The sequence below is a fragment of the Culex quinquefasciatus genome, chromosome 3 (genome assembly GCF_015732765.1).
Source record: "Culex quinquefasciatus strain JHB chromosome 3, VPISU_Cqui_1.0_pri_paternal, whole genome shotgun sequence".
Taxonomy (NCBI): Eukaryota; Metazoa; Arthropoda; class Insecta; order Diptera; family Culicidae; genus Culex; species Culex quinquefasciatus.
Window position 1 is genome coordinate 177,137,518 of NC_051863.1, and position 22,540 is coordinate 177,160,057.

The window sequence follows — 22,540 nt, forward strand, 5'->3', positions numbered from 1 at the left end:
TTACATTTTCTCTTTTTTCACACTTACTACCAGTCTTTGTGAGGGGATACTGAGCTCGATTTGCTCTCCATCCGCATTGACCTTTTCTCATCTATGATTTTCCTTTTTATCAGTAGTTAGAATCTATGCCGGGGATCGGGGAGAGAACATCAGGGCAGTGGACAGTATGCTGTAGTGGCGGAGACTGGATGTAGATAGTGGAAGACCAGAACTACGTCACAAGGGGAAAATAGTGTATTAATTGAACAATTTTTAAGGATTGTCTAATTACTACACTTATTGACTTCTGTCAGTTTCCAGCTGTCTGCCGCGCCCTTTTAGGCCCCCAACAGGGTGCGAGCCCTGTTTTTCAGCTTTGTCAGACTTTTTTCGGAGTTATTGGAGGTTACTGTCGGAAGGAGATTCTCTTCCCCTGAGGACACCGTGAGTGATTTTGCTCGTTCGCGTCCAACCACCCCCTTTTGGCCCTTCATACGGCAGTAATTTGAAGATGCTCCCTTTAAGTCTGAGCCACTGTAATTCTAGGCAACCGCTACATAGGTCATCCTTGTGTCCCTGTTGGTTATCCCATCAAATCAAATCAAATCAAAAAATTACCCTAGAAAACAAAATTTCCACTTTGTAAAAAAAATAATCGCTCTACAGCATTGCCTTGGTGTTCTCGAATGCGAGATTCCTACTCGAAACTAGGTGTCCGAAGGCGATTGTTGAGGCAATTGCAAACCTCTTTTTATACCTAAGCTTTCATCCAACCCGTAATTCGAACTGACCACCTTTGGATTGTGAGTTCAGCTGCCTACCAGCGACTTCACCGAGACAGAACCCAGAGAGACGACTCCTACACCTGGATTGGGCTAACGACCTAACCTTTTTAGGTTAGTCCGGGGCCAACATTTACTTCCCTGTCCCACCGCGACCGTCTGAGATCGGACCCAATCCGACTGGGTGAGAGGTGACCACGCTTACCGCTACACCACCAGTCCCGGCAATATTTTATTTTCATTATAATGTTTCTTGATGTTACTAACATGCTTGGAACATAAACATTATTTTGTTCTGATACTTCCCAAAAGTTATTTCTTTCTCAACAAAAATCAACCCGACCAAAAAAAGCCAAACCCCAAAGTATATCCCACTCCCGTCCCGTGATGGTGGGTGTCACCGACGACGACGACGGCGTTGGGTTTTTGTTTGCCACCCACAAGCCCCGAAGGGATGTGATTCGCCAGCCAGCACAAGCGTCCGCGTACAAAACGGGAAAGAAAAATAAAATCAGCTTTTAATGAAATTCTGCTTCGGTGTCGTGTTTTATATTGGAAAATTTTCCAAAGTTAATTTGACCTGCCTGAGCCGGGGGATGGTTGGTGGTGGGTGAGATTAGTGAGGGTGGGTGTGTCGAAGGGGTTGCCAAAGGGTTGAGTGTCGCATCGGTTGGTTAGGGGGTAACATCGAGGGAACAAGGTGAATACAATTTTTTTATGTTTTTGTTAAGTATAAAGTTAACATACTGTTTCATGAATCTCAAAGAAAATTTTTGGAATCTTTTATTGTGTCAAACGTGCTTGTAACCCCTTACAACCCACAGTGCCATCTTCAACGCCTCAACGATGGCGGATTTGCCAGAGCCAGAAGTAAAAGCAACTGGCGAAAAAACCAGGAAAAACACTGGGCGGGAAAATGCCGGAATCGCACCGCGGCTGGAAGGTGGCACCGAACTGGGAAAGATAAATTTCATCAAGTTGGAACGGCAAATAGAGGGAAACCTCGGCCGACATCAAAAACGGAAAAGTGGTTGTAAAAACATTTAGACAATTTTATTTTATAGGAGAATAATTAATTTCATTCTCTGTTTGGATTGTGCGTTACCCGGGTAGACGGTAATAACAAAATTCATGCCATTTCAATAACAAATATTGTTAAAATAACAGAAATTGTTATGGAATCTTCTTGAAAAATCCATTTTTGCATAAGGATTTAATAACAGTTTATGTTATCATAACAAAATTTGTTATTGGTCTGATATTGGTTGTAAGCCAAAACAACTTTGGAATAACATTTTTTGTTATGGAAGAATACCTGAAACTGTTATTGGGATGATCGGATTAGTTGTTAAAATAACAAAAATTAATAACAAAGTTTTATTCGAAGAATAACTAAAAATGTTATTAATCTGTTATTACAATAACAATCCAATAACAAAAAAATCATAACGTCGAATAACAAATCTTGTTATAAATAACATAAAATGTTATTGGCCTAGTATTTTCAAATATCAAAAAATGTTATTTCCAAGTTATTTCCGTCTGCTCGGGTAGGTCGAAACCCAGCGGGATTGACTTTACGTGAAACGGTTTTAATGCGAATTTTATGAGTTTTGACTTGGGGAGGAAATTACCTTCATTAGATTAGGTTTTAGGTTTATGTAATATTATCATGTTTTGTGATTAAAAAACGATTATTTATTTTCATAATTTAACATCAAATTTATACTCAGCATAATTCTTATTCACTTTAAAACTATCTTACTCTTATTAGTTTTTCGTGAGCAAATGTTTTATTCAGAATCGATCTTTCTCAAAAGCAGTTTTCATCGAAACTACTGAGAAATGTCTCAATTCTTTAAAGTGACTTTAGCATCAGGTTTGTGCTTTCGAAACTTTGTATTATTATAGCAGATGGAACCATCCAGGTACAATGCATACGACTCTATTCACTGGCACAACTCTTCACAATTTCCATTAAAAAATCACTTTTCACATTTCACAACCAAATTCAACTACATTATGTCCCTCGCTATCCCCAATTCAAGGCTGCAGAATGTTCAGTCCGTTGAGATGTCCCTCGTCCCGTTGCCGTTGGTGTTCCGCCCGTTCACGGTGCTTGCCGTCGATTCCCAGTCCGAGCCGCTCGATGGCCTTCTCGCCACGGTATCCGTGTTGCTAGTTCGTAAAAAGAAGAAGAAGAAGAAAATTAATAGTTAATTCAATCACGTGAAACCGTTAAACGCGGAAGAGATTCCAAAACGAAAAAGCGGTCCTATAATTAACCAATCATCGGCGGGTCTATTTTGGGCCTATTGACAAGATCGGCAAGATGGAAAACCTGCCACAGGCGACCTTGTTTGGTGATCGGCCGAGTGACGCGATTCGGCATGATTCAGCGTAAAACTGGATGGTGCATAAAAACGACTCTTATAGCGCGAGGCGACTTTTCGGCTGAATTGATCCGGCTCACACTGAACTTGAACTTGATCGTCAAAAATTGGAACCCCTGGTGATTGTCCACGATGCCGTTCAATCTGTGAAATTTCTGAGATTTACTTGCATTTTTGAGCAGAGTTGATCTCAACAAGGAATCAAGAAAAGGAATAATTGTTTTCAAGTGTTATGTTTTCAATTATATTAACAAACCAAAATATTTGGATTAAAAACAATATCATGCTTATGACATATTATTTTACTATCAAATCAACTACAAATCACAAATTTAAAATGACTAAGTTCTAGAGTTAGAAAAAAATATTATTGTTTAAATGTGGTTTTTGCAAAAAAAATCGTGAGGAACTATTTTTTTCCAACAACTCCAACCCCCTTTTTTTGCTATAACATTACAGTTTACTTACCAACAAAACTATGATGGTCCCCAGAAATTATTTTTTTATCAAAACTTCGCTCACGAGCTAAATACATATTATTCATTGAGCTATTTTAGAACACTGGGCCAAATATTAGCTAGTCATAAAACTCAAAGTTTGGGTTTGTGTTGGAAAAAATGTCAAAATGTATTTTAAAAACATCAATTTTCTTACGGTTTTGTCTGTTGGGTGCGCTGCTCCCATCCAAATAATCCCAAAATTTAGGTTCTCATTTGAAATTTAAGAACTTTGTCGAACATACCAAAGACGTAAAACTCGATCCTGATGTGTTCCATATTAGCAATTTTAAAAAAAAATCACTTTTGTATGGCTGGGAATATCAATGGGTTAATCTTAACCAATAATGCTCAAAACTGGCATAGATGCTTAAAATAAGACAAAAATCTGTTTTCCACTTGTGGAGAAAAGGATCTTTATTTCTGGGCAATCCTACACGGAGAAAAAAAAGTTCCCAAAATCGTGAACAAGCGTTCATGAAAATGAGAACCACGAACAAAGTGTTCAAATTTCATGGTACGTTTTTCAAAATCGTACCATGGGATTTGAACACTTTGTTCGAAGTTCTCATTTTCATGAACGCTTGTTCACGATTTTTGGGAACTCTTTTTTCTCCGTGTACACAGTAAATACATGTGAAAATTTGGAAAGTGGAGCTGAAAATGTGGCATTACATCAGAAAATTGTAAATTTACACATTTTCAGTGGTACAATTTCACATTTTTTCTAATATAAAAGATGTACCAATTTCCAGATGTAATACAACCATGATTTTTTTTTTACTGTGTAGTCTTCATACCATTTTGGTAACCATTCATACAAGAATGGTTTGTAAATAATTGAAAATAGGTATTTTTAGATGGAAATTTTCAAAAGATGAAATTCAAAAACCCATATTTTCTAAGTTTTGTTCACAGTAAAACACAGTTCTCAATAAAAAAATAATGTAAATTCGGAAGGTGTAACATTGGAAGGTTGAATATTACCTATTTTACGATGTAATTTTTCCTCAGTTTAAACTGAAAAAGAGGCATGACATCTGAAAAATGATAAATTAACAAATTTTTAGATGTAAAATAACTTATTTTTTCTGACAGTCATGCCTCATGTCATGCCTGGTTTTGCAGTACGGCCCAGTGCTTAACTGAAGCACAGAGCTTGTGGGTTTTTGGCTATATGGGAGACATTGGCTTTAATCGTATGAAAAAACATGCAAACATCAAAAAATTATAAAGTTTTGAAATCGGGATGATGTCAGTTATCCATTAAAATTATTATATTTCATGAAAATTTTCACAAAAATGCGTATTTTTCCTGTATTTTGAAAATGCATTTTTTTTTCTCTAAAGAATCTAAAAATATATTGTTATTGGAATATGGGTATCAAATGATCAGGTTTTTTCATACATTTCGAATATAATAACAATTTTTTTAGAAATACTCCAAATTTTCACAAAACTACGTTTTTTCGAAAAAAAATACTCAAAATTTCAATTTTTACAATATGGGTATCAAACGATCGGGATTTTTTCATACATTTCGAATGTAATAACAAGATTTTAAGAAAATACTCTATTTTTTCACAAAACTACGCATTTTCGAATAAAATACTCAAAATTTCCGTTTTTACAATATGGATATCAAACGATCGGGATTTTTTCATTCATTTCGAATGTAATAACAATATTTTTTTGAAAATACTCAAAATTTTCACAATACTACGTATTTTTGTAAAACTTTTCGAAATTTCAGTTTTAACAATATGGGTATCAAATAATCAAATCATTTTTTTCAAAAATACGTAGTTTTGTGAAAATTTTGAGTATTTTCATTTTTTTAATAACTTTCGAAATGTATGAAAAAATCCCGATTGTTTGATACCCACATTGTAGAAACGGAATTTTTTAGTATTTTTTTCGAAAATACGTAGTTTTATGAAAATTTTGAGTATTTCCAAAAAATATTGTAATTACATTCGAAATATATGAAAAAATCCCGATCATTCGACACCCACATCGTAAAAACGGAAGTTTTGAGTATTTTTTTTAGAAAATACGTAGTTTTGTGAAAATTTCGAGTGTTTTCAAAAAAAAATGTTATTACTTTCGAAATGTATGAAAAATCTTTTGATACCCATACTGTAAAAATTTAAATTTGGAGTTTTTTTTTAAAAATGACGTAGTTTTTAAAATTTTTGAGTATTTTTTAAAAATTTGTTATTACATTACCCATATTGCAACAATAATATATTTTTTGTTTCTTTAGAGAAAAAATGCATTTTCGAAATACAGGAAAAATACGTATTTTTGTGAAAATTTTCATGAAATAATAATTCTAATGGATAGCTGACATCATCCCGATTTCAAAACACTATAATTTTTTGATGTTTGCATGATTTTTCGTACGATTAAAGGCAATGTCTCCCATATAGCCAAACTCCCACAAGCTCTGTGCCTCGGTTATGCACGCCTCGGTTTTGCATCCCCCATATGCGGTGCTAAACCGAGGCATGACTGTAAAACATGTACTCATTCCCAGCTGTTTTTTAACCATGATTTTTTATTGTGTTTTGTTGGACCAGAAAAATCATCTTTTGAGCAACCGAAAAAGATGGTTTATAAGTTCAACAGCCAAATTTTGTGTTTATTCCAAATCGAATTCGAGAAAAAACAATGTTATAAGTTGTGTTCGATTTTGAGAAATATAAAGCAGCAAAAAAATAATTTCAAGTCTTTAGGTTTCGGCACTCCTAACGACTTGAAATTATTATCAGAAATTTAAAAAAAAAATTAAAATCGTCTTAGAAATATTGAAGATTGATGTTATGGTTCCTGAGATACAGCTCCTAAAATAAAAAAGCAAAAATTAAATTTAAATTGTTCAGGCTTTGCCAAAACGGCACTCAATTTTTAAATGCCAATATCACAGAACTACTGGTCCGATTTTAAATGTCAAAAAATGAATCAGTCATGAAATATTCTGATTTTTTCGATTTTGTTTTTTGTTGAAGGTATTCAATTCATTATTACGCCCTTTTAAAATATTTGTCATGAAAATTTCAGAATATTATTTTTTCGAAGAATTCAGAATATATGACGCCTGAAATACTTTTTGACACTGAAAATTTAATTTATTTAGTTTTTTTGATATTGACAACTGAAAATTTAATGCTGTTTGAATGATACATAAACATTTTTAATATTATCTTTTTTTAATATTTGATGGGCTGTTTATCAGTAACGAAAACACCAATCCTTTTCTCAGCTCATGGGCACTTTTCAAAAAATCGAAGAGATTTTTTTCCCGGATCAAACTTTAAGTGGCTATTGCTCAAAATTATGCCCTTTTTGGAAAAAAACAATGTTTGTTATTTTCTTTTCGATTGCAAATTCACACTTACATAAAAACATAAGCTTATTGGATCTTTAAAAAAAACTTCACATATTTAAAAACAAAGATTTCAGGAATTCAACTTTACGGGATATTTCATTGTTTTCATTTTCTTAAATTAGAACTTTTATTTAGAAGTTGGCTATACAATCTCTGCAGAGTGTTTTTCAAGAACAGCAAAACCCGTCAAACTGCCAATTCTAGACCTAACCACGAAGCAAACGTCCTTCAGCACAACTTACAACCTGCGCTTGACTTAGGGCCAATATTGTTCAAAATCTGTAAACAAAAGCGCAGCGCGTTTTTGTTCACATGGATATTAAGCTTAGGTAGCGCTTAAAGGAAATAAATTAATTTAAAATTCATGTTATCTGCTCCAATATTGTCGCTTGATTTTAATGTATTCCGATGAAATTTTGTTAAACATTTATTGTAAATCTTCGTCATAAATACAAAATTAACAGCAAAAAATCTTATTCCTTCCAAGCGCTTTCGTAGTTTAAAGCCAAAACAGAAATAAAAACAACAAACTCTATGCGCATAAAATTGCTTGACTTAGTTTCACCAGACTTTCAATGTGAGCGTATTGTCTCGAGTGACGAATCCAAGGCATTTGGCACGCGTCAATAAAAACTAGGGCAGTTGACGCTAACTTTAACTTTACTAAGTTTAATCGATGAGATTTTATTTTGCTTTGTCAAATGGTTTTAGTTAAAAAAAAAGTAGCTAACATATTTAAAAAAAAATCGTTAATCCCCAACATTGCATAGGGGAAATATGCCCATTTTAATCACTCTAAGCCGTTCGACCAATTCTCATCACTTTTGCCGTTTTCCGCTATAAAATCAACATTTTCAGATGTATCAACAATGGAGAGTTGCTTGCTCACTTTTGTTTGAGCTATTTATTGCTTTGGAACCGTCAAAAACACTTTATGAAAGCTGTAATTCATAATCAAAGTGCTGATAGGCCGATAATAGAAATAGGCTGAGAAAGGGTATAGTTCCCCTACCTCGTAGTACATCTCGCGGCGCTTCTTGCTGACCTCCGGGTCGAAATCGAACTCTTCGGTTTTGTGAATCAACGGAATTCCGGCCACGTTATTTTGCAGCAGATCGGTGAACAACCGCACGACGGTGGCCTCAACGGGGCGGACGGGGATGTTGGAGAGCACCAGCACGGTGGCGAGCTGGGGAGGAGAAAGATAGAAATCAATTATAAGCCATTCCACGTCAAACTGGCAAGGTACAAATTGATTGTGAGCAGATTTGGCTAACATTTTTTAGGGAGTAGCTTGATCTAAATAGTTAGACACGTACTACTTCATTCAACTGATAAAAATGGTAAATTAATTTTGAGATAAATCGGAGCACTTATTTAGGGTCTACTGGTTAGATGTGGAGCCGGGAGCCATGGTGTAGGGGTTGCATCTCACCAGTCGGCTTGAGTTAGATCCCAAACGATCCCGGTGGCATTTTTCGAGACGAGATTTGTCTGACCACGCCTTCCGTTGGACGGGGAAGTAAATGTTGGCCCCGGTCTAACCTAAAGGGTTAGGTAGTTAGCTCAATCCAGGTGTAGGAGTCGTCTCGCTGGGTCCTACCTCGGTGGAGTCGCTGGTAGGCAGTTGGACTAACATTCCAAAGGCCGTCAGTTTGAATTCCGGGTTGGATGGAAGCTTAGGTGTAAAAAGAGGTTTGCAATTGCCTCAACAATCGAGCCTTCGGGCACCTAGTTTCGAGTAGGAATCTCGCAATCTAGAACGCCAAGGCAATGCTGTATAGCGAATAGAAAGTGCTGTCTAATATTTATCTCTGATGTCACTTTAATGTTTTGTTATCATGTCTCTGATATTTTAATTGAGATTTTATATCATTAACTCATTGTATCATTATGTACCTCTTATTTTAATTGTCCTGAGTTTTTTATAATTTCCATGATCTCCACGAAATATGAAAAATAAAAACATAACATCCAACTATTTTGTTGTCATAATACCATCCACGTAAGGAAATTTTACAACATAGATTTTTTACTCGTGTGCAATTCAAAAATAATTTTATCTCAGTCTGCCATTGCCTATTTTTGGCTGTAAGTTAATCTCATGAAAGTATAAAAGCAGTTTATTATGATCACATATTGTTTTATTTCAACGATTTTCAGTAAAATCGTGTAACAAAAAAATATTTCTTAAAAACTTTGCAGTTGAGCTCATAACATTTTTTTTTAAATTGTTAAAGTTGTAGAGCGTAAATTATTGATCGTCATTTTATCAGTTTACAACGAGCATTTTAAATGGACATACGACGAGTTACTTTTATCACTTATGATTAAGTCATTTGGAAGTAATTGGAAGGATAATTAAATTTATAAGTTCATTGCACGATTTTCATTTTTTTTTTGTCATAAATTCCTAAAATCATAAAACACGAATACTATACTAAAAGATTTCAAAAGTTTTCAATTTTATAAATCTGTTACACAGTAAAAAAATGTCAGAAATTTAATTTTACCACATTTTTGCCCAGCTAAAAAAGTAGTAATCCAGCTGCGTGTAAAAGGCCTGGGTGTAAAATAAATATTGAATTATTTTATGCAATTTTATGTAATTTTACACCCTAAAATATGTAGTCCATCATTATGGGAAACCTACTTGCCCGAAATGTCAAGCTGATATATGCGTTTATCCTTACTGCGTCTCATCAGTCTGATGGCCGAGTGGGCTAAGGCGCCAGTCCTCACTGTTGGTGCTGGGTTTGATTACCGTCGGTTGCTACTTTTTTTGTTTTTGTAAAAAAATGTACATGCAGTGTGTAATATTAAGTGTTTAGTTTGACGAAGGTGATGTGCATGCTTTTGCATGCGATTTCAACATCGGATATTTTGCTGTGTGGTGTAATGCCACTTTTTCAGTCTAAATTGAGGTAAAATTACATCATTAAAGAGGTAATATTCAACATTCCAAAATTACACTTTTCAAATTTACACTATTTTTAACTGAGTATTCATAAAATTGAATGTTTGACAAAAGGTAGAAAGACATAAGGTCGAATGGACAAAACGTGGAAAGGACTAAAGGTCGAACTTAAAAAAAACATTTTACCAAACAAAACTTTTGATTTCAGCCTAAATACATCATGATAGGGTGATTTAAAAATTTTCTTTAATTTCACTTCTATATTCTTAAAAATTTAGAGGTCTTCAGAATAAAAACTTGCCCCCGGATTGTGGGAGTTTTTTGAAAAAAGGGGGGGGGGGATAGAGGGGGTTTTTCTTTAAAAATATAAATTAATACGATTGTTTTTTTTTTTTGTACAGCTATGTTTTCGAAGTCTGATTTTTCTTAGGATCTATTGTGACTATGAAAGATAGAATAGATAGAAAGGATAGAAAACTTGCAACAATATTCAAAAAAGCAAGACTGTTTCATTTTTCGAACCTATTTAAATTTTAATTTGAAAAAAAAGTCTCTAAAATATTCCAACGATTTTTATAAATAAAAAAAACATTCAAAATATTTTGTTTAAGAAAAAGAGTTAAAAAAAAACAAATATATTTGAAAGAATGGAAAAATTCACAAAATCATAACGACAGTCAAAAAAAGGTTTTTAAAAATAAAATAAAAGCTTAACAAATATTTAAGAAGTCGAACTTTTTTTTGAAGAACTACTCATATTTAAAAGAATGGAAAAACTCACAAAAACATTATGGCAGTTAAGAGTAAGTTGTTTTTAAAAATAAAAATAAACTTCCAAAATAGAAAGAATGAATAAAATCTAACAAAAATATTACGACATACAAGAAAATTTTGTTTTTAAAAATAAAATAAAAGCTTAATACATATTTTGGAAGTCAACCTTTTTTTTAAAAGAACAGTTCATGTTTAAAAAGATGGAAACATACAAAAATATTTTGACAATCAAGAATTTGTTGTTTTTAACAATAAAAATAAATTTCCAAAATATTTTATAAGTCGAACTTTTGTTCTAAGGAACTGCTCATGTTTGAAAGAATGGAAAAACTTACATAAATATTACGACAAACAAAAACAGGTTGTTTAAAAATTAAATAAAAACTTAAAAAAATATTTCAGCGGTCTAACTTTTTTTGGAAGAACTGCTCATGTTTGAAAGAATGGAAAAACTCACATAAATATGTTGACAGTCAAGAATTGGTTGTTTTTGAAAATAACAACAACAGATTCCCAAAAAAGTGTCCACGTGGTTTATGGATGGTCCCTTATGTCTTTCGACCTTTTGGCATTCGACCTTTTGTCCATTCGACCTTATGTCTTTCGACCTTTTGTCGCACATCCCTTCTTTTCGATGTAATTTTACCCCAATTAATGAGGTTGAAGGGCAACTTCACATATAAGATATAATAAGTTTTTTTTTTCTTACACAAAAATTGTCAACATTTCCAGGTGAGCAATTCTGTACGAAATGATTGTTATTTTTTTATTTTTTAACTGGATAAAACAATTTGGGTGCCTTTTATATGCATATAGAAGCAATTTTTCATCATCATCCACATCATTTTTTTACAAATTTGTCTGCCTTTCATACAAAAAATGGTATGTGAAAATTAATCAAAAAGTACATTGTTTAAATAAAGTTTTTAAGTCATCGTGTTTTAAATTTTCATGAAAATCGCCTATTTTTGAAAAAAAAAAATTCGATTGGAAACGTTTGAAAAATTCCCTACACTTGCTTTTTTGAACTTCGATGATACGGTCTTAAGTTGCTAAGATATTGCCATGTAAAGATAAAGAAACAGGAATAAATAGATTTCCTGATTGTTCCTTGTTTAATCTTTCATTTTCTGATATCTCGGGAATCAATATTGTTTCAGGTATCAATCTCGACTGACCCCAGTTTACGGTACTGAAAGTTTGTCTTGCATATCTGATCATCAGTTCCCGTGATATCGGTGATCTTTTCTACTGTTTTAAATCTTTTCATGGCCATATCTCAGAATCTTGTTTTCTCTTCAACCGACTTTTGGTCATTCATCATTATCTTTATCTTTTTTTTATTTAAATTCAATTAATGTTTGACATTTTGCATTGTGCAATAAAATGTTTAAAATATTTAAATCTCCACAAAAATTACAAGGGACGATAAACATTAGAAATGTAGAAATTCTGCTTTTAAAAAATAATGGTAGCAATTATTTTGATTTCTCAAAAAGTGTGTTAATTTACAGCTTTTATGTTTTTTTTTTTCACTCGAGTTAAGGATTAATTACAACGAAACATAGGCAATATTTAGCAATTAAAAAATCTAAATTTTAAAATCAACTATTTTTACTGCGTATGCAATTGTAGGAATGTCACGACAAATGTAATTTATAACATTTGTTAATATGATCTATGGTTTTATAAGTTTTCATATCCATTGGGAACTGCTAAACTTTTAATGATATTTATCTGGAAACAAACTGTTCATTTCTAAGAACAATAACACCTCATGACTAGATTAAGTAAATTGGCAACAATTTTAAGTAAGACTCTAGAAGCGAGTTGTGGCGCTATAACCACGGAATATAATGTCCTAGGCATTTGTGGAAATACAATGTCCCATCCCTGAGGGTCCCGGAGCACCAAAACTTCTTAGCATGGTGCTCCCAACGATTAATTGCCTAAACAAACAGGAACGTGAGCGGGGGATCCCCACGTTTCTTCCTCCCCTGTAGATTCAGAACTGCATTGTTGTTTGAACATTCGTGTTCAAACTCAATCCAATTCAACGAATCATCTTTGCGGTAAACTTTACGCAGTTGGCCTGGCCGCTTCGACGTTTGTGATGTTTCATTCATTCTAATGCAATGGCGCACTGCAAATGTTGATAATGACAAGAAGATGCTAGGCGTCAATCAACCTAAGGCATTCTCCAGGATGCCCTCGAAAGACTGGCTGCGATAGGGTTAGATTAGATTAGATTAGATTAGAACAATTTTAAGTAAGACTCTAAGTTGAACGAATATTTATAGGGTTATTTTAACTTGATTTAAATTAGAGCAGTACACCCCAGTACTCTGTTCATTTTTTTAACTATTGCCGTCTATACACGGAGAAAAAAGAGTTCCCAAAATCGTGAACAAGCGTTCATGAAAATGGGAACTTCGAACAAAGTGTTCAAATCCCATAGTACGATTTTGAAAAACGTACCATGAAATTTAAACATTTTGTTCGTGGTTCCCATTTTCATGAACGCTTGTTCACGATTTTAGGAACTCTTTTTTCTCCGTGTATACCCCTTTGAAATATAGAAGCTTGTTTTATACTATCGGTAGAAAATCATACTCACTAATATCACAAACTTATTCATATTTTTTCCTATGCTCGCACTCAGAACCAATCTGGCTCACTGCAAGATCACTGGCACACTTTGACTTGCTCAGCAAAGCAAGAGTCAACAACACACATCGACGACAAACCCGATACACGACTTGGACGACCGTTTCGGTAGAACTTAACCGCTCAACTAACTCTCAATTTCAATTTCAACACTCGATCAAGCACCGCACTCAGCTTCAACTCAGAAGTTACAGCAGTTTCTGCAACCAAGCCACAAAACACGATTCTCGGCCTCGGCGCCAACTTTTGCAAACCCAGCAAGGGATCGTCCACAGTCGCTGCAACGATGCACTTGTACTACTAGACGTTTGTGTCCACGTACTAGCGTCGTTACAACTCGGCGGCTTGTCCACACAAACAGTCTGGTAGCCTCGGTTTTCGATGAGATAACTCGCTGCACAAACTGCTCACTCCGCCTAGGAAGGTATTTTCCCTTTCGCGCCAATGCAGCTGTTATTGTTCGATGCAACTCGGCGAAGAATCTCGCGTGGTCTTGGTCGGCGTAACCGCGTTGAAGGCCGGGCCTGTCTCTTCTTTGCGGACTCACGCACGCCTTAAAGTTAAGCCAACTGGCGAACCACTTCCTGAATAATCACTGCTGCGACTGCGACGCTGATTACGACCAAAACTGCCGACTTTTGGAACCAAGACTTGTTGTGGTGTGTTTCTTCGAGCGCGGTTCGCGGACTTGTAACGAGTTGGGGAGCGATTTGGAGTTGTTTAAAGGCACATCAAGTGCGGCTTAACGGCAGCGTAACACACTAGCTGTAGCTAGAGCTGACTGACTTACATAGTTCGCGCACCGGTTGATGGCTCTTCTCGGATGTCCGAAACGCGACGCGTCAGAGATTCGCTCTCGGATGAACTATACAGGGGAGAGTTTTGACGGTGGCTCCAAAAAAAAAGAATCTCAACTTCATCTGCGGCGAAGATCGAGGAAGAGATCTCGCCACGCATTGTGGAGCGGCAAGGCCTAACGGTCGCCGGTTTGTTTGGCGTTGGGGAAAGGAGTTGGAATCGACGTTAATAATATGGTTTAACTATTGCATTATGCGTTTTATCGGCCAGGAACATTAATTTTCGATTATATCAATAGTTGAGATAATTCAGATTTTTTTTAATTTTTTTTTTGTTCGATATCTCGGAAAATTTCACGGTACTTTATTTTTTTTTCTTTTGATTATCAGACGCATATTTGCTTATCTATCGTTACTTAAAAATTCAACGCTTTTTTGATGTGATCCCGGTTATTTCCGAAACCAGAAGGAGTTTTTCAATGGGCCGTTGCAAATATTTTTTGAAGTTTATGTAAAATGCATTTTAAAAGACTTTTTTCATTCAAAGGTTAATACCATGGCTTTTCATTCAATTTTTCTATTTTTTCTTTTTGTGATTTGCAATCCAAATATTAATTTCCATAAAACTTGGGATTTTTTTATCTCCTTTCGCCTTAGTATTTTTTCGATCCTAAAAATAAAATATGTTTTATTTTGTTTTTAGAGCATTCTGCTAATTATTACAAGAAAGCTGGAAATGGAAAATGTGGGTAGAATAGATTTACAAAAAAAAAAACAAAGTTTACAAAACTTCACACAAACTCTTCAAAGTTTTTTTTAAGTTCATTTGTTTGTTCAAGAAGAGCAAATCATCCTAGAATTAGGTTTGGTTGGTTTAGTTTTTTGTGTATTTTTTTTTTTTACTTTTTCTGTGCCAATAAAAACCAATTTGGTTAATAAGTTCGACCAAACCCATCTACATACAATTTTAACAGCTGTCCTACAAAAGTGCTTCAACAATGTTTAAAATCGTTATTTTGCTTGACAACGATTTTCATTGATCGATTTAGTATCTTCGGCAAATTTGTAGGTAATGATGAATTCTAGAAAATTACTTAAAATATAACTTTTAATTTATATCACAATATTGTTAAACAAAACCTTGCCATTGCTGTGACATCTTGAACAACTCATAATTTTCCGCAAGCGTCAGAAAAAAATCAAACTTTTTTAGCTTGATTTTCAGATGAATTAAATTTAACAAAAAAAACTCAGTTTTTATGTCATGTTGTATCTAACATAAGTGATTGTTTGTATTGAATGTGACTTTTTGACACTAGAACCATAGACTACGTTTGTTTGTCTGATGCAAATATTTCTCAAAGTTTCTGTCCCTCGCTAGGGTCGAGAGAGGGGTCAAAAAAAATTAAAATTAAAATAATAGCTGGGTAATTCTCCGCTAACTCACACAGCATTTGCCCCGACCCCTCTTCGATTTGCGTGAAACTTTGTCCACAGGGATAACTTTTGTCCCTGATCACGAATCCGAGGTCCGTTTTTCGTTATCTCGTGACGGAGGGGCGGTACGACCCCATTCGGTTTTGAACATGCGTTAAAAGAGGTGTTTTTTTCAAAAATTTGCAGTCTGAAACGGTGGTGAGATAGAAATGTTGTGTCAAAGGGACTTTTATGTAAAATTGGACATCAGATTTGATGGCGTACTCAGAATTCCGAATAAACGTATTTTTCATCGAAAAAAACACTAAAACAAGTTTTAAAAATTCTCCCATTTTCCATTACTCGACTGTAAAAAATTTTGGAACATGTCATTTTATGGGAAATTTAATGTACTTTTCGAATCTTGTCCCAGAAGGGTCACTTTTTCATTTAGAACAAAATTTTTCATTTTAAAATTTCGTGTTTTTTCTAACTTTGCAGGGTTATTTTTTAGAGTGTAACAATGTTCTACAAAGTTGTAGAACAGACAATTACAAAAATTTTGATATATAGACATAAGGGGTTTGCTTATAAACATCACGAGTTATCGCGATTATACGAAAAAAAAGTTTTGAAAAAGTTGGTCGTCATCGATCATGGCCGTTCATAGTCACCCGCGACAGACACGGACGACAAAACGAAGAAAAACGCAAAAAGTAACTTTTTCAAAACTTTTTTTCGTAAAATCGCGATAACTCGTGATGTTTATAAGCAAACCCCTTATGTCTATATATCAAAATTTTTGTAATTGTCTGTTCTACAACTTTGTAGAACATTGTTACACTCTAAAAAATAACCCTGCAAAGTTAGAAAAAACACGAAATTTTAAAATGAAAAATTTTGTTCTAAATGAAAAAGTGACCCTTCTGGGACAAGATTCGAAAAGTACATTAAATTTCCCATAAAATGACATGTTCCAAAATTTTACAGTCGAGTAATGGAAAATGGGAGAATTTTAAAACTTTTTAGTGTTTTTTCGATGAAAATACGTTTATTCGAATTTGAGTACGCCATCAAATCGGGCGTCTAATTTTACATAAAAGTCCCTTTGACACAACATTTCTATCTCATCACCGTTTCAGGCTGCAAATTATTGAAAAACACCTCTTTTTTCACATATTCAAAAATGGAAGGGGTCGTACCGCCCCTCCGTCACGAGATATCAAAAAACGGACCTCGGATTCGTGATCAGGGACAAAAGTTACCCCTTAGGACAAAGTTTCACGCAAATCGAAGAGGGGTCGGGGCAACTTTTCCCGATTTCGTGTGAGTTGGTAGAGAATTATCCAAGTAAACTTTATATTCAATCCAAATTATTTTTTAATGAGCTGGAATGCCTGTTTGGAACTGGGACTCTGGATTTATGAAGATTTATTAACAAATAACTTGATTTATGTTAATAGTTTCAAAATATGGTAAAAATAATCCTTGGCATTGCTGCGCCATTTTGAACATCGTAATTTTCCGGAAACGTCAGAAAAATAATCAAACGTTTTAGCTTAATTTTCAGATGAATTTAATTAAAACCAAAAAACTTAGTTTTTGATATCATGTTGTATCGATCTAGCATTTTATCTTGATTTTCAAATGAAAATTGAATTTAAACTAAAACCAATTTCCTTGAATTCATGTTGTATCCATCCAAAAGTGATTATTTGAATAGAATGTAACTTTATATTTAAATTGAATTTTGTTGAAAATACATTAAAAATGCTAAAGCAATATTTATGATTATTTTTAAACAGTTACAACACGCTTTGAAATGTTTTTTTTTTACCTTTGGAAGATTTTTATTTAATTATTTCAAAATACCTCAAATACCAAACTTTGCAATAAAAATGTATACTAAGGCCTGTTGAATGTAAAAAAAAACAGTTTGACAAATTTTTACTATTCATTAATTATTTTCCCGGTTTTTCAGTCGGTGGATTTTTTTTTACCATGGTGGCCAAGCCAACTTGATTAATGTGGAGAGTTAAGAGTTAAAAATAATACACACACACGTTTAAAATCACTCAGTTTTCGTCATAACCAAACCCTCTCAGAAATTGTTCTGCAGATTTGAGTGAATTTCACTTAGATTTGGGTGAATATCACTCAGTTTTAAAATAGTTAAATAAAAAAAAACATGAGAAAAATTTACATGGTGTTTTAAAGGAAAATTAGTACTTTCTACAAATTTGGTTTAATTACGAGTTATTATTACAAATCAAAAGACTGGATTCATTCCCACTGCTAAGTGAATAGCACTTGAATAAAATAATACAAAAACATATTTTGGCCAAACCTGCTACCCCTTTGCTAGCCCACATTTGGTTAGGTTCTCAGTGCTCACCAAACATTTGGATACCTGCTGAGAGCCGAAAAAAAGTTGTTTCCAACCAGGAAGACCTACTTATACCAATGAATTCCACGTGTGCTGTATATGTGTTGAGATTAATGTGGTTTAAATCGGAATAAAATTTGAGGGCAAGTGAAAGGTTTATTTTTTTGATTCAGACCTCTCGTCTCTTTGGATTTCCCAGAAGACTTTCGAAAAAAGTGTCCTGATTCTGAAAAATACTTAAAATTAATAAAACAAAGCATCAACTGCATATATCTCTTCGCCAACACAACCTTCATTTTTGTTTTGGATACCTACTAAATTCGAAAACCTGCGAAAAGTTAGACCGAAGTGCTATATTTTCAAAGTCAAGCAAATAAAAGTTGACGTTCAATCATCTAAAGCTTGTATAAATCTTGTAAAATTAACCAAGGTGGCACGACGGTCACTAAAAGCGAAGATTTAAAAGCAACAGAATGAAAAAGGTTAGCATCATGATCTGCAAACACCATCGCAATGTCAAAAAAATTTCATTTGTTTTTCATTCTCTTGCTAAATCCATTGTAAGAATAATTTAACAGATATTTCAAGGAACTTCAAAACGTTTTTAGAGTATAAGGAAATAAAAAATTGATCTGGTTATTGACTAATTAAACTCAATCGAACAAATCAACAATAAAATGAAGATGGAACAAGATACAACCACTACAACAAGTTCGCTTAAGCGAAGGAAGAGCTCAGCTGAGCGTATCACCGCCATGAATGCGAAATTGCCTGACCTAGAGCTAGCTTTTCAATCTTCTATAAATTATATAGATGTCATAAACTAGTGGCTAGTGGAGATATCGCACATATGACTCCATTGAAAGCAATAGTTACAATTTGAAAAAAAAACTATTGTTTTCAATTCTTAAAAAAAATTGTTAGTAAGTTCAAATTTGACTACCAAACGTGATTCACTTAGCAACTAAATCAACCCCAAATTTACACCATAAATAATCGAGAAGGTCAAGGAAGCCAGCACAGCTATCCGTGACATTGTTGGAGCTGTTAATTAACATCCGTGTTTACTTCCAAAGTACACCCCGTCAGCCAGCACTATACTTCGGCGAGGTTGGCTCCAATCCGGTTTTTTGGTGAAGTCAACTTTTGAAGAGAATGGAATTTACACTATTACAACCTTAGCCCACATTCGAGGCAAAATGCCGGTTTGCAAAAAAGGACAGACTTCTGTTAAATACATACCGGTTCCGAAACTTCCGAAAACACGGAAAAATATGACGTCGGAAAGCTCTGGAAGATGGTTGCAGAGGCGAAAAACAGACACAATAATTGACTTCCCCCCAGCTGCAAATAACCGAAGAGAATCGTGCAATTTCGGTGATGTGAATCCGGACCGGTTTACTTAAAGTTTTAACGGTGGCGTACGTGACCGGTCGAGCTTTTTTATGCTTTTTTGGATAATTGTGAGAACCGTTCGGCTAAAGTGGTTATTTTCAATTAATCTGTTTGCTCTAGTCGTAGAGTTACCGCAAATGAGCCATTTTTCATGATAATTTAAGATTTGCAATATTTCTTCAATATCAAAGTATCACGAACAAAACATCAAAACCAAATAGAAATTATGATCATGTCCCACCCCTCAACATCTCCACTTTCATCTCAGCTTCCTTGCATGCATTGCAATGACCTTAAACTTGACCGCCTCCACGAATTCTGCAGTTCAACTTTTTCGCATACAAAAAAATACACTTTCATACGAGCCTCAATTAAATTTTGCCCAGGTTCGTCACTTGTGCACGCACCAAGGTCTCCACCGGAAATTATGGTAAATAAAACAAAACACACAGCGCAAGAACGCTTTGGCTTACCCTTTAGGTACGTACATAATGGCAGGTAAATCAAGCACCTAGTGGCTACAAGCCGATATGTGGTGGTATTAAGCACGAAATTGTGCAATTGTACTATACTCACAACACGCAAATAGTGTAAACACACACGGGGAACTTGCGTACTTGCAAAACTGCACGTAGCCGACAGGCAAGCATGTTAAGAGTTAATTTATATGGCAGAACTGCTACAAAAATTTGCTATAATTAATGTTCCATAAAACAGGGCTGTGCCATTTTACAAAAAATACACACACAGTTGAACATTCAAAAACCACGAGAGAGGCAAATATCTCTCAAACTCAACTAAAACCACCCGGACCATAAAGGCAAAATTCCACTCTGACTGGTAAACTTTCACTTTTCGGCTCTCTCGATATCTCGCGGAGACAAAACCACGACAAAGATCGGATTGACTCATACCAGAAAACGTATTACGACGAGAGCAATCGACTAGCTTTTAAAAATGATGTATTTTGAGAAACTGTCAAACGAAATAACATTACAACATTTTAATCTCCTATTTCTGGATATTTTTTTCTGGAGAATAATTTATATTTTTAGTTATAAGTTTTTCGGTTTTAAGACCTTTATAATTTCCATTTAACTTATTTGATCTAACAGCTATTATGATGAACCCCAATGAATATTTTTTTTAAAGCCCAAAATATCCAATATCATCTCATTAAAATGTGGTCAGCTATAATTGCTTGAACTGATTTTTTTTAACAATCATGTCTTGCTGTCAAGTTTTAAGATCTGTAAAGATTGATACTTTCGAATAACTCTTTTTTATCTTGAAACACCCTATTAATTTTACAAAAAAAAATATTTCTATTATTTCCATTATTTATTAGACTATTATTTCCAACAGCAGTAAATTTGAGTTTTTTTTTTCAATTAACTATCTAACAATTTAAAAGGTCAAATTAACCTGAAAGGCACCTCTGATGCAAGTATTAGGGGAGAGTAGGAGACTTGACATCCTTTTTACATCGCTCCCCAGTCAAATCAATCCGAATTCTGGTTGTTGCGCTTGAAACGGAATTTGTGAACAATTCTAATTAGATTCCGATTCAGAATTCAGATTGAGTTAACTGGGTCCTAGCTCTCACAATTGATCACAAAAAATTTAATTGGTTGCATGTTTGCGAAGCTTAAACACTAAATTATTTTATGCTTGCAAGCAAGGGTCCTGATTTTCAGTTCAAATATCAGAAATCACTCACTCATCGCCGAACGAATCTCTACCGACTGAATCGCGCAACCATTCGTGAGCGAACCCGACTCGCTTGCTGTCAGCGCCTTGGTCAATAGCTTCACACAGCGATACATATACAGTCATCCCACATATTTAGGAACACTTTTGTGACAATTTGTCATTATTTTTAGGACCTTTATTTGGACATTCTCTAGCTATTTCATGAGTATAAGTAATACTTTTCAAACAAAAAACGGCATTTCAAGACTATTTTGTTCAGAGCAGCAAAACACTGCCTCCAAATTGCCTGTTCCATAATTGTGGGATGTTTTTTTAACTGATATTTTCACAAAAAAAAATGTTATCAGACCATTCACACAACATACCTAAGCTTGAGTTTCATTGGTTTTAGTGTGTGAAGTCATTATTTTGTAAAAAAAATATGTACTCCTGAAGAGAACCAAAGTTTGTTTACAATCGTAAGAAAAAAGTGTTCCGAACTTGTGGATTTCATTGTTCAATGTTTTTCTTTGAAAATTTGATACAAAACGTACAAAATTACAGTCTGAACGATACACCAATCGAAAAATCACAAGAAATGCTTTCACATAAGGTAAAAGCAAATCATTATGTTCAATTATCGATTTGCTATGATTGTTTGAACATTGGCCAATCTGTAAACTGTTCCGAATATGAGGGATGACTGTACTCCGTGAATTTCTTTGCCTACTCCGTCCGTTGACCAGAGTCACGAACGAATATGCTCAGAAAGGAGAGAATCTAACAAAATACCAGCGCGGCGCTCTTCTGGCCTGCGATATCGCAGTTTGCCGTAGATTTGTATTAGACCAAAGGGGCAAAGACACATTTAAATGTGTCTTTGATGTTTTGTTATCAACAAAATTGCAAAATATTTGTATAGAGGAGAAAAGCAACTCGCGACAAAATTTTGAGGCTAGGAATTTTGACAGGTATGATTTTCATAAAGTTCCCAGGTTTCCCTTTTTTTTCCCGTTCCCAGGTTTGCTGTGGGAGAGAAAAGGAGGCGAATACTTTATGAAAATCATATCTGTCAAAATTCCTAGCCTCAAAATTTTGTCGAGAGTTGCTTTTCTCCTCTATAGCATTGATTTGAAGCAGTTTAATAAATGATCAAAACAAAGCCGATCGCAGACTATTTTGAGTCAGCTTTGAGCGACATAGCGCAATCGGTCTCTTTGAGCCATTCACTGTACTACCCGATTGGAGTGAGAGGGAGAGCAAAAAAGAGAGTTTTCAGTAGAGAAGAAAAACAACTCGTGAACAAATTTTGAGGCTACGAATTTTGACAGGTATGATTTTCATAAAGTATTCGCCTCCTTTTCTCTCCCACAGAAAACTGGGGACAAAGTAGCTGTCAAACAAGACCAAACTTTTAAAGTCACTCACAAAATGAACTTTGAGTGATTTGAGTT

The 22,540-nt window shown here is 34.5% G+C and overlaps 1 protein-coding gene across 1 annotated transcript; it reads right to left on the bottom strand.

The window, feature by feature from the left end:
* Window positions 1–2,458: 2,458 nt before the first annotated feature.
* On the bottom strand, window positions 2,459–13,758 carry LOC6048518. The gene is made up of 3 exons (XM_038262551.1): window positions 13,351–13,758; window positions 8,055–8,231; window positions 2,459–2,939 (listed from the first exon to the last, which is right to left on the bottom strand). The coding sequence occupies exons 1-3, from the start codon at window positions 13,369–13,371 to the stop codon at window positions 2,805–2,807; spliced, it is 333 nt and encodes a 110-aa protein (XP_038118479.1). The 5' UTR covers window positions 13,372–13,758; the 3' UTR covers window positions 2,459–2,804.
* Window positions 13,759–22,540: the final 8,782 nt, after the last annotated feature.